We start from the raw sequence: 19476 nt of genomic DNA on the forward strand, positions 1-19476 counted from the left end.
GTAACGTAAAGCAAGGACATTATTGCGCAGAATGCTGAAAACAGCCTTCAAAAATGTGGTTAGTATTGGATCCAATGGACATGTAGCAGAATTCATGTATCTTACGTTTACATTAAGTTTTTTTACACATAAACCAAAAACGATGTTCTTTTCTGATTCTAAAGGTCTCGGTAATTGTGCCAGTAAATCAGTTATTTCTTAAAATAATCCTACCTATTGTATTTTGAATTCCTGACCATTAGTAAATGAGGCTGAAATATCAATTTCAAAAGATATATATACTGTATGAAGCTAACTTTAAAATGATTGTTCTCCAGTAAAAACTGGAGTATTTTAGTTACATTTACAATTCATTAGACAATATACAGAGATGACTAAGACTCTGGAAGTGACGTCCCTTCTAAAAGATGCTGGCTCTGCTCCCTCTGTGAAAACCCACACAGCTTATCCTGGTACTGCCCTGAACTGTCTGCTGAATCTGTATTTATGTTTCCACCAGCCGACAGACAAACCAGGAGGCCCTGAAAATGACCGACACTTCAGTCAGACAGGGGTAGCCGTCACTGGCACACCCAAAGCAATGGTGCTTATTAATGGCTCCGGTCACAGCCTGCAGGATACCAGGCACGGTTCCTCATTTGTTTCCTTTTGCCACCAGAAGGGGCAGGGTGATCTTTCCACTGAGGAACAGCCACATCCTTCAGGTCTCACCCATTCAAAGGAAACTGAAAGGGAGGCTTCCATTAATCAAAACAATACAGCCAACGAAGGGATAAAGAACTAAAAGTACTGGTGTCATTTTAACAACAAACTTCTACAGCTTGTATCACGAACGACTGACTAACTCAGGAGTCATCCCAGGAATTCCTGAGGACTGAGCAGTCCAGGTCATGAACACAGTGTCCTTTCACAACACAGTGTTATGTCTGGTTACAGCCCCTGAAGTGGCGCATTTCGTGCTGTATCTCAAAGTTATTCACTAATGTACTGGAGGTAATAAATGCTGGTTTGTAAACTATGCTGACTCTTCCATGTGTATTGAACTCTCCTTCATCCTAACAAAGTGGCACTTAGAATGTTCTAGAACGAGGGTGGGCAGCCCTAGTGCCAGCGAAAGAATGTTCTAGAAGAAGGGAAACCAGCCCTCACCCCAGAGAGTTCCTCAACAGGGATGGCCCACCCTAGTCCCAAAGAGAATATTCTAGCAGGTTTTAGGGGTGATCCTTATATAGTAAACTTCTAAGAAATTTCAAATGGAACACTGAAGCATCTGATTTGTTCAGTTAGGTCATTTGAACTAAAAACACCAATGTGATTGGTTGTAAATAAAACATCGGTGATCACAGCTCTTATAGCTCACAGATCATAGCTCTCAAAGATCACAGTAAGCTAATCCTGTTTTAAATTCAGTAGATCAATGAATTTACTAAACTGATCAAAACCCATACGTGACAGGAGGCAAAAAAACACATAACAGTATTTATATCTGCAAACATTTGGTGTATATACTCGCATTTTCAGAAGACAAAGAGAAAAGACAGTTGACCAGGACTGTTCCAGGGATGTCTATACACAAAACGCATTTCTCCACTCCTTCCTCATCAAACAAGCCAGAGACATTTTCTATTTTTGGAAGCACCCAAAACTAAGTGTCAACCTTATTCATACCAAATAAAACAAACAAACAAAACTGCCTTGATGTGATGACTGTTCGTCTCATGTTGGTAAATGGGTTTACTGGACACTTCTGTTTTTTTTTTAATCATTCGGCTGGTTCAACCTGAAACCAGCAGGTGGTGCATTGTGCTATAGATGAGGGAACATTACACGAGAGAGTGGAAAATCCATAGAAAGTCTGGCAGGAACTGTGGCTCCCCTTGTGAAGTTGTGCTCAGAACCAAATGGAAAATGTTTCCATTTAAGTTGGGTGCCTCTAAAATGTGTTTTATTTTGCGGCATTTCATGAAACCAACAGTTTGGAAATTTGGCTCTGCATTAGTACTGGATAATAACAGAGTGTTTTCAGTATGACATTATTCTACTTCCAAAATATGGAAAGAATTTTTTTCTGATCATTATTTTTTTTAATCCGCTTTACTGCAGCTTGGAATGAACTCCCCAAAGCATAAACCGCCCCCCTTAAAGAGCTGGTTTTGTTAATCTTTGCTGTAGAACTTATTCAGCTGATGATTTTATTTTAAAAAAAAAGCTTTCTTCTCCATTGGGTTTTGGAAATCTGGGTGGGGCTAGCCACATCTATAGGACTGGGGTTACTATGATCAGAGGGAATACAGTGCAATTCCAAGGAATTGGCATTTTAAAAAGATAGGATTCTCCAAGAGAATAATTTTCTGGGATTCCAAGAACAGCAGGCTGAATTTTAGCAGAAAAATGTGAAATTTTATATTATTTTTGTATATATCGGAATTTTGTATTAGAGTGCACACAGCAGCATTCTGCCGAGACTTATTGATTTCATTGATTTGTTGACTTACAAACATTGATAAGCGATTTCATCACTCAAACATATGATTTCATTTATACACTCAGATACACACAGATACACTCAAGGACTTCTATGTCAAAGATCTTGGCAGCAGCTATCATCACCCTGCAACTTACAACTGGCTGCAACTCACTGAAGCTCAGCAGGTGTGAGCCTGGCCAGTACCGGAGAAAGCTAAGGTTGCTGCTGGAATTGGTGTTAGTGTGACCAGTAGGGGGCGCTCACCCTGCAGTCTGTGTGGTCCTAATGCCCCAGTATAGTGATGGGGACACTATACTGTCAAGAAGGCATCCTCCTTTGGATAAAACCCAAAATCTGCGGTCATTAAAAATCCCAGGGTGTTTCTCAAAAAGAGTAGGGGTTTTACCCTGGTGTCCTGGCCAATTTTTCCCCTGGTCTTTAACAATCATGGTCTCCTAATAATCGTATGTATCAACTGGCTTCATTATTCCGCTCTCCTCCCCACTGTTAGCTCTTCTGTGATGAGTTTACTGGCGTGCTGTGGCTGTCATTGGGGGTGGAGGGGAGTCCCCATTACCTTTGAGTGGAGTGTCCAGAAAAGTGCTATACAGGTGTAAGGAATCATTATTATTATATTTTTTAAGAATTGCGAAGAGCTACAATTGCATTGCATGGCTGCAATGCTAATAATTGCCACAAGGCGTCACTGTTGTGCGAAAAATTACTCTCCTGCACAGATGTGTAGCAGTGCAGAACAGAGACACACTGCAAGGAGAGGCAGAGGGCTTCATCTTCCCCCCGACCCACACCAAGGTATTTTATTTCCAGGGACAGTGGGACGGTTTACCTGCGAACCACCATCTTGAGGATCCTGTAAGAGCCCTTGATGAGGATGAGGGCCTCCTGCCTGGAGCCGTACAGTGCCGAGCCGTTGATATTCACCAGCTCGTCTCCCACACGCAGCTTCTTGCACAGCGCGGCCTTCCCACCTTCTTCGATCTGTAAAGCGGGAAAGACGTCATGCGAAGGGAACTCAGGAGAGCTGCCAGCCTTGTAACGTTTCGGGTTTCCATTTCGGATGGAAACAAGAGAAACACCCTAAATCCTGAGCCATAAACGGTTCCTGCACTTCTGCGATTCTCTGGCTCTGCAGGTTGAGTGCTGTCCTTACTGTGTGCCTGCCACAGCCTGAGGGACAGTGGAGGAACCATTATGGACTTTAGCTTCTTCTTGATGAAAAAGGTGGACTGCAGACAGAACTGCATAACAGAGTGAGGAGTGTTGTATTTGCACAGGAGGGAGAGAACCACTGTATTGTATTGCACCATACAGCACTGTAACCTGATGTGTTTTATTGTACCACTTTGTATTGTATTGTATTGTCCTGCTAATATTACATAATTCTGTTCTATTTTGCACGGATGCCATGGAAACACCTGTAGAACATCATGTCAATGATGCTTGTTTTGAGGTTTGCCCAGTCAAGAAAGTTTTGGATTCACTCAATGCGTCACCGTCCCAACAAGCATGTAAGCAGAGACACATTCAGTCCCTGTGATGAGGGCATTTCCAGCCTACAAGCATTTGAAGTTAGGACTATCCACATGGCTCCAGACCTAATAAGCTGATTCGGGAATTAAAAAAATTTGGCTAGTTTGGTGAAAGACTGAACAAAACTCTGTTTAGTGTAGCTCGGAGTGTTTTTTTTGTGACTTCTTATTCCTACCAGACTTCTGTGTGCCATTTTCAATCCAGTGCATGCCCGGAGCAGACAAGCTGTTCAATGTCAACCCTAAACCAAGACTAAAATTGATGGCAACAACACTAATTCCCATATTGACAGTTTACAACCAAACAAAAATAAAAAAGAACAATGAAACAGCTGTCGGACCTATATACATATCTGATCTTTTTTTTTCCAATTCCTTTTATTTTGCTTCCGTTACAGAAGTGTGGAGTTAATGTGCTTCTATGTGCTTTGAGCTTTTTGAAAGGCATCCAAAAATAAAACTATTTTTACTGTACTAACTCCAAAATTCTTCCACATTCTGGTCCCTTCTATATATTTCACTGTCATATCACTTTGAATAACTGTTTATATAATTCAGAGACACAGTGGCCCAGAACCTATCAAGGTAAGCACTGGGCACAAGGCGCAATACACTCTGGATGGGATGCCAATCAATTGCATGGCACACACTTACAACAGGGCCAATTTTACAGAAGCCATTTAACCTACCAGTATGTCTTTGGACTGGGAGGAAACTGGAGCACCTGAGGAAACCCACGCAAATACAGGGAGAATATTGCTAACTCCATGCAGACCGCACTCACGAATTGAACCCAAGGCTGTAGAAATTTCATTTTTCAAAAAAGACTTTTGGCAGAACATGGGTCTGTAGTTCGGCTGTTGCTGGTGATGTTTCTTTCTGGGGTGTGCCGACATATCCAATATTTCTCACCTCTTCTTGACTTTCTGTTGACCAGTTCTGACCGCTGATGTCAAACAATTACATATCACAAGTGCTGCAGGAGTCTGAAACACAAGGCCAAGCTGGTGTAATGTACCCTCCCCAACCTGTCCTCTTGCCTCAGACTGTAAAGTGACACACCTCTTTTGGTCAAATAAAAATAACAAATCGGGCCACAATTCTGCATGGATGCTCTGTCACACACCTCGAATACTGAAGCAATAGTTTAATTTTCACACAAAATCTCTTTTCTCATTGCTCAATGGACTCAGCTGAGCCTTCAGCTTTGCACTCCATCTCCAAAAGCTGCCCGTTCACACTGGCCTCTGCCAGAGGTTTTGTTCGGAATACCAGAAAAATGCTTCCCATATGCTGCCCTTTTCCACCCTCCATTGAGTAACATAAGTAGCCAAGTGGGACTTACAGACACAAGATGAGGCTGAACTGCAATCTTGGGAGCTGGGATACAAGCCCTTTTAAAAGACTGACAACAGGAATAAAAGCACGAGACTATAAACGCACAGCAATAAGAAAACTACAAATGAGAGGGGGCCCATCAGGTCTGTTAAGTCATTTGCAGCTAGTTGACCATGGGATTAATCCGGCTGTTTCTTGATGGAAGCCAGGGTATCATTTTCAACAACATGGCTGGGCAATTTGTTCCAAACTCCCACAACTATTTTCATTTGAAGAAGTGCCTACCATTCTTAGTTTTATGAAGTTCCAAATTCTTGTCAGGCTCATATTCCTTTAAAATAACTTTAGAAATGTTCCATGGAATGACATACTGTACCACTCTATAAACAAGACTGTTACACATCCACAACAAGACTCTTACCTTTAAACAGTCAAAAAGTCTCATCTTTTGATTTCACTGTCACTGAAGGCCAAACATTTTCTTATAACCTGCGAAATATAAAATCTCAGAGCACATGGTTCCCAGACAGTCCTTAGGTTGTTAGATCTCCACAAAACAATCTAAAAACAAAAGCAGCAATTGGTTCAGTTCGTAGACAGGTTTTGAATATACAAACCAATTTTAAATGCTGCTCTCCTAGTCTCACTCTTCTCGAAGGATCTATTTTCTCCTTCTCCTGAAATATTCACACATTAATAATCTGCGACCATATTGCTGTGACATAAATCTCACCGAACTTTACAGTGCAGTTATCTGTTTCTCCTGATAAGTGAATTTGTTTACTTTATTAACAGAAAAAAAATGGTCAGACTGTGTGGCAATGTACCTCAGTTAAAAAGCAGAATTTCAAGGCATACAGCAGCACTTATTTTAGTCACTTCCCATAACAAAATATAGATCACTTAATTGGTTAAGGAAATAGAACCTTGAACATGTATGTCATTGCAACTTTTTCAGTACTTCAGTACAACACCCAAAAGACAAGAATAACAAAAGAACTGTTGCATGCTTGCACAGTGTCATTACACAGATAGGCCCAGGAAGCAGTACACACCAGAACAGTGTGGGACACTCCAGTACACTAACGCACCCCAACCCCTGTCCAATTCAATCACGCTGGAAAACAACTTGTCTAAACTGCGGTGGCCCAATAACGTTTTGGGAAGTTTGCAAAAGTCACTGTACATGGGGTATTCAAAATGTGTGCCTGGTACACACTCTCCCAAGCATATTTCACTCCTGTGTAATCTGATCTTGACAGACAACTGGAGCATAGTATTGAAATCTACTTTTTGGCATTTAGAGAACATATTAAACACTGCTTTCTCAATGAGTATTATCTATCATTCATTATTCTCTGCAGGACAATAGCATGGTTTCTGCTTGTAACCCTGCAGCAGATAAACCATAAATAAAGAACCAATGGAGGCTGTTTTTTTCCTGTTTTTTCAGAATACATAAAAAGCAGTAGCCCCACCAGTGGTCTATACCTACAATATCTGTTACCTTGGTTGGAAGTCAGAATCAGTTCCAGTCTTGTCTTTCATTAATTTTATCCTTTAGATTCCACTAACTGTAATTCCTACAGCACGTGTTTATTTTGCACACTGTGTCTAAGCAGTCCTTCAAGCCACTGTAAGCCTTTCATTTGCATTCCCTGAGCAAAAGGCATTCAAGTAGCTTTGCCCTCTGGGATTTGCAGGCGTAAAATACGTCATGTAACAGCAGCCTGGTTCTTACTGCCAGACACATGACCTCACCATCCTGACGATGGTTTCTGTTTGACCACAGCAGGGCCTCTTTTCCAAGGCTGCTGAACGTTACTTCGGCACGCTTTGACTGACAAGTTGTGAAAGGGCTCACAAAAACATTTCAACATCTGGGGTTTCAGTTGAGCCATTTATTTTGAGTAATTTCAGGCCAAAAAACGGCACCTGCGTTCTGGATCCAGGCCACTGTGGAATGGCTTGATTCAGCAGCCAAACATACATTCCTCGGGAACACTATTTAAGGCACGGGTGTCTTTAGAAACAAACTGTGCAGCTTTTGGATTTTGCTGAAATGTTTTCTGGGGCCATTTTAATTAAACGACCCCTCATCACTAACTGTCATACACTCCAATGACTTTAAATGTTGCGAAAGCACTGAATCACATCATTTGGCACAGGTGATGAGGGAACTCAGGAAATGAGGGACACCCAGTCATGAGGAACTGAACACCTTCATTCCACTGGCATGTTGGAGGCTAGACTAGGTCAGCTCACTGCTGTTCCACGATATCACTGTCAGAAATGTTTTATCTGGCAAGACACGAAATCTACAATCCCATCAACTCTAGGCCAGGGCGTGCTCGAGAATATCAGGAGACCACATGCCACAAGATTTCCAAGATCAAAGGGAAGGACCAAGTGACTGCACAGCACCATGTTGATCACGTTCTAGTACCCAACTTAATAAAAACAATCCCATACAGGGATTTAGCAGTCCTCCTCTTCATCCCAGAGTGCTTTACACATAGTAGACCCTCTAAACCTACTCCTGAAGTGCAGCTCCACCTTGCTGACACACGGTAGCCTTTCTGCACTGCAGATCAGTGTGAAATTGAGAAATTGCTTCACCAATTGAATTAAAGAGGAATTTATGGAAAATGTAATCCTCCTTATAGGAAATTAAGGTGGGTTACCTGTCAGACTCCAGAGTAAGTACCCCTACTCTTTCCAAAAGTACAATGGCATATTTAATGACGAGTAGTTTGGAACTCAGTTTAAAAGGATGGCACTTCCTACCGCAAAGGGGGACAAAGTACCATACTGGCACTTTGGTTTAGAAATTCCAGTCCACCAACTGGCCCACCATTACCAATGTGATAGCTTTTTTAAAAGACTTCCAGCCCAGAGCTGACCAGTGCCAGCCTTGCTGAGCTTGAAACTCATCCTGACTTGACAGCACTCCGGCAGGACAATGTACATCTTCCTGCTGCTCATATATCAATGGCCTTCTTCTGGGACGAGAATGCGACAGTTATGCCAATGATGGCCTACATGCTGAACTTTGAGCCCCACTGAACATCTGTAGAATGAGCTCAATAACGTGTGGCATGCAGAGCTCAGAGGCCAATGAACAGGCACATGGTTGTCCAGTTGTGAGAGCAAATGGGAGAAAGTCCAAGAGAACAGCAACCTGGTGCAAATCATGCATTGCAGATGGACGGCAGTGCCCGCACTCACTACCAGCCTACAACTTTCACAGTAGAGCCTCTGTGGATCAAGCTGTTGATGATCAATATTAATCACCATGCTGAATCTACCTATCACAATTGTTCAATAAAATGTCAGTGCATATGCATAAAAACTTCCTGACAGTGTGTTAATATGTGATCATTTGCATGTAGTTACATTCTTTACATGATCTACATATGACACGTGAAACACAGAACTTACAGCTAATTTTTTAAATGTCCAAATCATTGACATCATCAAGACAATGGGAAGCAATATAAAACAAAACTTTTTTAGGATATATATTTAAAGTAGTAAAATTATGTTATCATAAAATTGTACAATGCACTAAACAGACCTTTTTGAGAAAATGTTAAAAATTGTGGATACCATCTTACTAAAAAGATACTGAATCAATCCAAAGAAGCCATATATGTTACGAGGAATAGAAGAACGACTAACACTGACATTGGTTCCCAATCAAACCTGAGCATGGTTTATTTCTTCTCAAAAGTTTTTAAAGTTACTTATTAAACACCTCGGTAAAAAAGCAACCTCAAACCTAAAAAAACTTTTTCTTTAGGAACATAAACATTAGTTCAAATTAATCCTATCATAAGGTCAGTTAAAGGTTCATTTATGTAATTAAGAGCTGAGATAGAAAAAAAAAAAATATGTGTGGGACCCCAGAACCAGAATTTGGAAGTTCCGAGCAAAAGGAACTGATTTGTTTTAGTCTGGAACAGAAAAGACTATACAGGGACCTGATGCAAGCATTTAAAATCTTCAAAGGCAAAATCAAACCAACAAGCTTCTTCAGAATAAGCAGTGAGACATCAATCAGACAACTCAAACAGAAACTTCAGGGCAGTACTTTAATAAGAGGCATTTCTTTCCACAAAGGGTTGTGGGAGTCTGCAACAAGCTACCAAGTTATGTATGTAATGTAACTAGGCTTCTTTCAAGAAATGGCTGGATGAAATTCTCAGAGTTAATTAACTTCTAGCAACCCAGTAATCTAGATGGGTTAATAATCTAGATTTTGTATATTTAAAAACAGCTTTCGATGTTACCTCTCTCAAACGTTAGATATTAAAGAGGATATAAACAAAGGCGGAACATTAAACCTATTCCATTTCACCTAGTTTGTCTCACATTTACTACAAGACTATGCCACCCTCCTTAAGAAATTTCAAACAGGGCCTTACCTTTGAGACAGGAATCACAAACTACAGTAGTTCAGTCAGAATGGAGCGAGATCTCTTTCCCATGCTTCATCAAAAACTCCATTTCTCCAGGGAGCTGTTCAACAAGTTTCAACAGTGAGGTAATGAAGCTCAGCTCTTCTTCATTTCGACATTCGGCACTGTATTTATTTCAAGAATGGACACAAGAGTCCAACATGTTTAGGACAGCCGCTCTCTCCTATCTGAAAAACACTCTGCTTCCTCTGGCGATACCCTGTCTGCCATCACACCTCCAAGCTATAATGTTTGTTTTCTTCTTTTTCCTGGGCAAAAACATTAAAAGCAGCTGTGGCGTCTCTTACATCTGCCACACCTAGTGTTTCCACTGAACTGAGGTCCCATTTTAGCAAGGGCACACATTCGTACTTTCCACCAACAGAGCAAACTTTACAATAGAGGCCTTGTGTGCTGAAATCGTGCTGTCTTCTGGCACTGGGTCTCCATGGACTGGCTCAAGGAAGCACTGTTCATTAAGCCTCTTCTAGAAACAATTATCCCGTCACTTTTGCACATAAAACCAGGTAGGACAGCGGGGGCTATTGTTCGGTTCGTGTTATTTATCGCAATTTAAAATTAGTCTTTACAAAACAGACGCAAAAATAACTCTTTGTTTTAGATTTCAATGCCCCACTTTCTATGTTAGTTTTTCAATTTGCAGTCCAAAAATAGGATATCAGGGTGGGGAACTGTTTGCGAAATCCCAGAGTTGGAAAGGAAGAAAAGGACACTGTTGTAATAGCAAAGATCTGTCTTGGGAAACAACTTCACAAACAGCGCCAATGTTCTCCAAAGACCTAGCACACTCCCCTATATTAAGATAGCATAGAAAGCAGAGGAAACCCAGTTTCAACACCATCAGGCGATAGCCACAGACTGACTCAAGACCAAATTATCTCTTGCATGGCACAGAAAATATCCAGAAAAAAATCCATTTGGTCAAAAGCAAACTGAAAATAAAATCTAATAATCATAAAATTGACCCTTATTCCTATGCAGATGTGACTGCATAGGAACTAAAACATCTTTATGACTAATTGTGTTGGGTGGTCTACAGCACACTATTGTCATTAATCCTCAAGGAGTTTGGTTTTTAAGTTTGATCCAGAAAAACAATTGTCTAGATCCTTTTTTTACAGAGGAAAAATAAACGCCAATTGGATTTGTCTGCTGCAACCAGAAAAGGTTACAATTTGCACTGTCTCAGGCTCTTCAAACTTTGCTAAAGATCCCGACTCAACTATATTGCGTGGGAATTCTACAACAGCCATCAATTCAGACTGGAAGCCTGTCATGAAACAGAGCTGAGTGAACTAGAACAGATCTGTTCTGTTGAAGGGTGTGACTTGTTGGCCAGCAGACTGGTAGTAGGAAGAGGTGGTACTGTAGTGTCTTTAAATGTTTCACAGTCCCAACAAGACTCTGCTCCCTTCTCAAAATCAGTCTCTCCCTTCCTGGCTGGTGGGGAGCTTGTGAGATCACAATCTATATTTAACTGGGTGCACACCACCCCTCTTGCAGAATGCCAGCCATTGTATGAAGGTGGTTATTCACCAACCATGTGCCAATGACATCATTGCTAAGTGGGCTCTGAAGTGAGCCTAAGAGAACTGACGCACTGTCATCTAAGGCCACAAGAATCAATAGATTTGGAGGGCCCTTTACAAAAAGCTAGGATCTTCTAGCTCAAAGTGTACAGAATGAAAAGGCATTCCTTTGTTAATGCTTAAGCTGAAAAACTAACAATGTCTACTCTGGGATTATCAATTTCCCCCTTTGTAAGAAATGATTAACAAAAGTTGATGAGTGCATGGAGCCATTACCTGTGGCCTACAGAGGACATTTCTGTGTTTTCTGGACTCAGCTATTTAGCATTAATTCGCTGCTCTGCAAATGACTTTATTTGAGAGCACCTATACCTCTGAACATCAGTATCGTAGAACTTAAAATGATCTTGCAATTGTAAACATCATGTGTTTTTCTAGGACAGGATCCGTCAAAGAATAAATGACTGATAAAAGTACTGTAGCTAGCAGCCCTCCCAACCCTTGTGGAGTAAAGAAACTTCGTGAATGGATACAAATAAACAGGCAGGAAGGATACAGTAACGTGTCCCCCAGCACTCAAGCAATAAAGAGCATGAGCGAACTGTAATTACTGGTGTAGCATCACAAAGATTGTACTTCTAAGGTCATCTGTTTATTCTGAAAAGGATACCCCACAATGCCACTTTGTAAATGGTTTAAGTGCGAAATTTGGTTGAAATCTCAGAAATGTACTCTATAAAAATATTCAAAAGGTGCCATACTAACGATACACTGGGATTCCCCACTACGGCACAAGAGGAGGAAAGTCACCAGTGTTGTGTGCAGCAACAACTCCTGTGATTCTCTAGGCACTTTCACCCAGCAAAGTGGTAGCAGCGATGTCAGTGAAGTCATTCTCATTCCCCCCCCCAAAGAATGTACTGACATTGACGAATTACATACTGACACTGTTATTGTAAAAGCATAATAACTGGCTTTTCCCAACTGAGAGAGTACAAAATCAGAACTAACAGACAACAAACCTATATGTAAAGTATAAGAAAGAGGCTTAGGCCTATTTAAATAAGAAATATTTTCAAAGACAATGATACAGTCTTCGTGCTGAAATAAAAGTTCTTATTTTATTCCATATCTCGATTTCGCAACTCCACAGAAGAGCATCTGGTCTTAATTTTCTAAATATAATACAATAACCGTAAGCCATCCTATTGCTGTAATGTATTTATGGATTTTAAATGTATAAATACATTATTGGAACTAAAATGTTGAAATGAAAGCCAAATGTAAAACTGCCATTAGATTGTGTCTTACAAGTTGAAGTTTTCAGCTTTTTGTTTCTGCATCATCTCATCATACCCAAGATCATTATGGGTAACATGTTTCAAACAATTTTATGTTTAAATCCCAAACAGAGTGAAGGTTTGAAAAACAAGAACCACTGTCACTGTCTTCGACAAGTATGCAGAATGTGAAAGGAACCAATACATATGCCACAATCCTAGGTGGCCGACTTGAAGTGAAATTGGAGTTTTGTGGTGCAAGCTTGCAGGGTCTTCAGTGAGAACTGCAGCACTCCTCCAAGTGGGGCTCATCTTCCTGCGGGCACTGCCGGACTGGAAGGCAGGGTGACAGAAGTGCACATTGTGCAGAAAAGCCCAAGAAGATTTACTGCCAGTTTAAAGAAACATATTGAAAGATGTTACAATGCAAAAAACTCAACAGATTGAAATACTTATGTTGCATTTCAATGCCTCTCAGTATACACATAGTACATAGACGTGTGATTTGCTAAAAATCCCAAAACAACTGTTAATTTGCTAAACAGTATCATGTTTACTCTTTATTCCCTTTAGAGCTTATAGAATGTGAATCCTGGTGTTCCCACAGAACGATGAACTCACCAAACCAGTTTTCTGAACAATAAATGGTACTAAAAGCAGGAACTAAACAAAACAATTGAAGACCCCGGTGATCTCTGCTCTATGGATAATCGCCAGGCTATGTGGAACAGCCATGAAGTGCGATTATGTTTTCTTCTCCTGCATGATGCTTTGGGAAAGAAATCAGAAAGGGGGAGATCCTCCTACGTCCTAATGTCCCAGCACAAACACAGGATCCAGCAGCTTGGCCTCACCAGCTCCTTTGGCACAGAGCAGTAAAGGACAAAGACATTCTCTGTGGGGTGGGGGGGGGTGGGGGGGGGAGAGCTGACTAAGACATGCTTTGAAGAATTGCCTTTGTTTGCCATTAGATTCAAATTCCCAGGATCATGAGCCTCAAGTCCTGCCAACAGCAGCCAGACTTGCAGTGTAGCCAAAACTAAAACGGATTGGAATATTTCTCCGCATTTCCTGGTGCTCGTGCAGGAGCTCAGAGCACCCTCACCCTGATCTTGTGCCAGGAGTCAGGTCGGAGAGCACTTTTGAATGAGAGCTGAAACCGGGCTCCCCAAAAAACAGCGTTTCGGTACTGCTTCCCCTTAGTGATGATAAAGACAAATGTTTCTGCAATCGCACCACATCAAAGAACAGTCAATCACGGCACCACGCCACTCATTAACTGAATGTGTAGCACTCTTGTTGCTCATTCCTAACCACAATCAAATACAAATTTGATCAAATGAATCACTTAATAGTGACAATGTCTTCAAACAAAACCTCAATCAATGCACACTTCATACAGCCACACTGAAGGACAATCCATTGCCCTGTCTCATCTAAATGCAATTTAAATACTCTGGTTGAATAATTAATCCTTCTAGTTTTTCTTTACAGTCACATAACGTTTCGATGCTACAACTGTGTAACAGTGAGGACAAGGTGCTCCTTTTAACTTCAAGTATATGTACAACAATATCTGATTTTAGTTAATTTAATTAATTAGCTCCACCACATCCGTTCATTACTGTTCAAGCCCAGGTGGAAAACAACAGAAATAAACCAAGAACAGAGAGTCTGCTTTTTTATCTCTGAACCATTACAAGATCTTGCATTACATGTTGTAAAGCCACTATCCAAAGCAAAATACTAGCACTGCATTAGATAGTGTCTGTAGCACAAGGTGCAGCTTTTAACATATTTGGATGTATTTCAATGCCAAAGTGGCAAGAATATTGTTTGCTGGACAGACTGTGCACTGCTTGAAGAAAGCAGAGAGCAGAAAGTGCACAGACACCCCTTCCACAAGGCTGCAATCCTGCACTGTGAAGGGGCCTGCTTCGCCAGTCAGCAAACTCCTTTCAGTTGAAACACGAGACTGAAACTTCGGAGATGGATACAAAGGTAACTTGCAATCGTTCTGCACTGATGTGACGGAACTTTCCTCTCGGTGTTTCAAAAACAGTTGCTTTACACTAAGAAGGTTTCTTTGCTGAGACACACTTTCCTGCTTGATCCCTTTTATCTTTCTTTTTACTGATTCGTTTTGCAAAGTACTTGCAAATGCATAATATTTTCATACTGTAACATACAATGTTCCCACCTTAGTAAGTCGCCTTCACTAAATGAGCATGTTTGCCGTAAGATGGTAAACGAGGTCAGACTCCTCTTTTACATAGAAGCCCAGATACCTATCAAAACTGCACATTTTACACTTTTTAGAAATGGTCTCAATGCTGCATTTATTTTACAAATGCAACACAATGCCTGTTATGCGATACAGGAAGAGGAGTGTGAACTTTTCAAAGAAATAAATGCATACAAAACAAATGCAAAAGTGGTGCAGGTTACTCAGAAAGAACCAATGCCTTGTTAATTTGTGGGCAGTGCCTGTCAAGAGCATGCCTGATTGTCAAGGAGAAGACTGCAATGTTGAAGGAATGCAATCTGAATTGACATTTTACAATAACGGCAGCTACTCAATATATGAGATAGAGCAAGGAAAGCTGAGATATTCACTTCTGACATGAAGTGATAATGACGGGGACACTATACTGTAAAAAGGCGCCATTCTTCAGATGAGACGTAAAACGATCTGTGGTCATTAAAAATCCCAGGGCGTTTCTTGAAAAGTGTAGGGGTGTTACCACGGCGTCCTGGCCATGTTTTCCATTGGCCCTTACCAATCGTGGCCTCCTAATAATCCCCATCTAAGAATTGACTTCATTACTCTGCTCTCCTCCCCACTGAGAGCTGATGTGTGGTGAGCGTTCTGGCGCACTATGGCTGCTGTCACATCATCCAGGTGGGGCTGCACATTGGTGGTGGTGGAGGGGAGTCCCCATTACCTGTAAAGCACCTTTAGTGGAGTGTCCAGAAAAGTGCTATATAAACACAAGGAATGTAAGATCTGTAAGAGGATATTAGGTGGAGACAAGAAGGTGGGAGAATGGCCTGTCACTCTTAATCACCTCCCCTACTATCCTCAGTCACCTGATCAATTGATCAACGATAATAGGTCAGTTGACAGTTAAATTCCAGGAAGCAGAGGTTACCTGTGGCTGTCACCCTCTGCTGTTTCAAATGAGAGCAGAGGCTCTGCGATGTGCTACATTAAAGGGAGAAGGGAGCGAGGAAGTGACTGGACAAATTATAATTTTTTTTTATAAACACAAGCTTTTTCTTATTTTACAAAACAGTTTTTGAGCCAGGAAGAACCTTGGTTGGCCAGGTATTTATAGAAAGGTTAACTGAATGTTTAGTGAGGGCTCAAATAAGATCTAAGCTTTGGTTTTGTGTTGACTCAATGTATATATAAGAGCACTGTTTTAGCCTTATAACTGCATTTCTGCATCTGTTTTACTGACACCCATCTATTAAAAGATACCTGAAACAGCACACAGTCTTGGGTGTATCACAGATCACTAAACAAAATAAGCCCTTTGCCGAAAGGGAATTTCAGAGCAATGACAGCCCCGACTGCTGGCCAGCTGTGCCCTGAATACTCCAAAAATGCTTAAGGAACCCCCCAATTTAAATGTTAACTCACCATGAAGTTTATAATTATAAAGAAGGCTACGTTTCATAGAAATCACAACATCTGACCAACAAGACAACCACTGCCAAAGCACATCCTGTAATAATACATACAGCACAGCATCCCAAAGGATGCCAAAGCTTTTTTTACATACGGAGGGTACCCACTTAATCCCCCACCAACAAATGGGTGACACTGCACAGCAGATCAGGTAGAGGAGCGAGAAATTATTTTGCGAACTGGATCAAGGAGGAACTTTGAGGAGGCCAGATTGTACAAGTCGAGTGGAATATAACCAGGGCACTGGAGTTACATCTCTACTACTTTTAAGAACACTGCTGTGGGATCTTCAATGGCCATGTGGTCTGCACTTCAGTTTAATGTCTCATCCAAGGGCCAGCACTTCCTATGGCACAGTGTCCCATGTGACCATAATGACGTTTTGGTTTGTAAATTCTGGTCCAGAGGGAAGATCGCTAACCTACTGGGCAACAACACTTACAACAGCAACTGGCAACCTAGTTTTCCTTGGAGGTCCCTATTCTAACCAGCACTAGCCCTCCCTAGGTTCTGAGTACAGACAAGATCAAACGAGGTGGCACAGATCCACTGTGGTAGAGATCTAGAGAAATCACTAAATTTGGAATTACTTTGTGTGTGTAGTCACTCAGTACAGTCCCTGATGATTCCTTGGGGCTCCATTTTTTAATTCAGATTATATTAATTCAAAGAGTTATCATCATCCTCCACAACAAACAGGGAAATGTCAGCACTGTTTCCGAACAGGAGAAAAACACGCTCTAGTCTCTGGCTCTAACAGACTAAATTACAAATTGACCCGAGAAATTTCCATTTACAAAGTTCAAATATCAGCCAAATAGCAAAGACTTGCTGCAACTGTTGTTTTACCCATTGTTTGGATTGAGATAAAACTTTTTTATACATTTTATAGTGCACAGCACAGCACTTGGAGGAAAGGGGGTTGAAGGCCTTTAACTACCTTTGGAGGACACTGAAATGAAAACAGGTGGGGGGAGAAGAAGGAGGGGCAATTCATTTACCAAGGGCAATTAATTATTTACAGTGGCAAAACGCCACTGCAACACCTGCCAGAAACACTTCAGTCACCCAAGTTCCAACTGCAAATTAAAGCTGGAAAGAATGGAAGAACAGTTCCCTATAGCCCCTATTAACATCACACCAGTGAGAAAAAAAACTTTCCGTCAGGAAAGTAAAACAAAAAGAGAAGTGACTCACTTCGCTAAGATGATTTCCTTCCCATGATAAACTCCAGTACCCGCATTATGTCTTGATAATTTGGTCTTTTTGTGCTTCTAAGTTTTATTCGGCAGTGAGGAGAGCGAGGGAGACAGGCACCCACGCACAACCATGATATCAGCACGAGGGAGAGTGTGGAAAATGGTCCTCAAATCTGTTCAAGAAACAAAACAGGCTATCATGGTAGACTTCCTTAGAAAAAAACAGGTATGATGATTTTTCCACTGAATGTCACATGCAGTTAATACTTTTTCTTTCTACTCTCTAAAACAGTTCTAGATGTGGATAGCAAACAAACAAAAACTTTGCTGAAAAATGCACAGTTCACCAGGCCCAGGCATGATAAACAAGAGGATTAACATTGTTACTTTCAGAACAAAATACATTAAACAACAGTTAATTGGTTTGGATTTTGCTTGATTTTTTTAATATGTCAGGGGATTAAAATATTTATAAATGTACTTTTATACAAAGACTTTTGAAAGGACATTGATAGCTATTGGAAGAGTAGCAACTACGCTGGAAAAATAACTAAAAAGATTGGGATTTTTGATTACAAGAATGAAATAGACTGCGTGCAACACACAGCTTATGCAATCATACACAAGATTTAGACTCTGCAACTTAATTCTTCTTTACACGGTTCCAGTAAGATTACAGAATCCTGGTAAACAAACACCTCTGGAACCCCTGATCTGCCCTTTTCACCCATTTCTCCAAAAACAGACCAAGACTGCACAGTCCAGCCCAAACTCTTTAAACCTGACTCTGTGGGTCAGCCAGCAGAGATAGAATCTCTCCACAAAATTACTGCACTCAGGAATCCTGGAACCGGGCCCTGCTCACTGGACACCAAGGTAGGTCTCACAGGAGACACAGAGAAAGAGACATCTGAAGCTAATATGCTCTAGTAAGATGCCTTTGCAACACGGATCAGTAGAGTTACATGAGCTACATTTTCCTGTTATTATATTTCCACCCTATTTGTGTCTCTCATCCAAGTCTTTTCTGCTTTGATGGTTAATTGCTTAATTTGGTATTTCAGCAAAGGAGCTTTTGAAAAACCTTTCCAACAGTGCCGCCAGACAGCGAATACAGGAAACATCACTTAAATACAGATTTCAAGGCTTCCAGTGGTCAATAGGGCAGGAACTGTCCCTAGCTTAGGAAACTGCCAGAGACAAAACAACCAAGAAGCACACAAGCACAGGATGAGCTACAGGTAGGAAAAATCCAGGACATTCAATATGAGCTTATTTTACCCTATGCTGCACAGAAGCATAAACAAAAAAAGAGAGGTTAGTAGTTCATTTAATAAAAGTACAGAATTCTCAGGAACTGCAATTTCCCCTGGTCCTGCACCTCTAAGACAAACACCTATTTATAGGTCAATTATTTTTTAAATACTGATATTGCATTAACATCTCCTCCCATCCGTTAATGAAACAAAATAATACCAACTCTGCCAGACAGGCCATTAATCTCAAACTCTTAGACAGATCTATAACTCCAATCTCACCCAGCACCCCCTTCTGTTTTCAGTTATCAGGTGTCATTACTTGGGGGAAGGTGGAACGATAGGTCAGTTCTCTCTGTTGTGCCTCCCTGTCCCAGAGTCCTGGGTTCCTGCTGCCTTCCCTCACAAGAATGGAACAAATTAGTGTGACTGGGGACACAGAGGAGCCCAGCGCAAGAAGGAAATGAATTATTAAAACTATCTAAGGGGCAGCACAATTGCGCAGTGGTTAGGATTGCTGCCTCACATTACTGGGGCCCTGAGTTCAATTCCAGACCTGGGGCACTATCTGGGTGGAGTTTGCATGTTTGTCACATGTTCACGTGGGTTTTGTCTGGGTTCTCCGGTTGCCCTCCCACAATCCAAAAACATAGAGGAATGTTAATTGGCTTTTGGGAAAAAA

General features: G+C 41.1%; 1 protein-coding gene across 1 annotated transcript in view; it reads right to left on the reverse strand.

Annotated features, from left to right (window-relative positions):
- The window catches only part of shroom4 (shroom family member 4), a 56379-nt gene that overhangs the window by 31954 nt on the left and 4949 nt on the right, over positions 1-19476 (reverse strand). The window contains exon 2 of the mRNA XM_088924410.1: positions 3315-3466. Within this exon, the coding sequence (XP_088780536.1) occupies positions 3315-3466 (152 nt within the window). The remainder of the gene's footprint in view (positions 1-3314; positions 3467-19476) is intronic.

The sequence above is a fragment of the Atractosteus spatula genome, chromosome 9 (genome assembly GCF_055471065.1).
Source record: "Atractosteus spatula isolate fAtrSpa1 chromosome 9, fAtrSpa1.hap1, whole genome shotgun sequence".
Taxonomy (NCBI): domain Eukaryota; kingdom Metazoa; phylum Chordata; class Actinopteri; order Semionotiformes; family Lepisosteidae; genus Atractosteus; species Atractosteus spatula.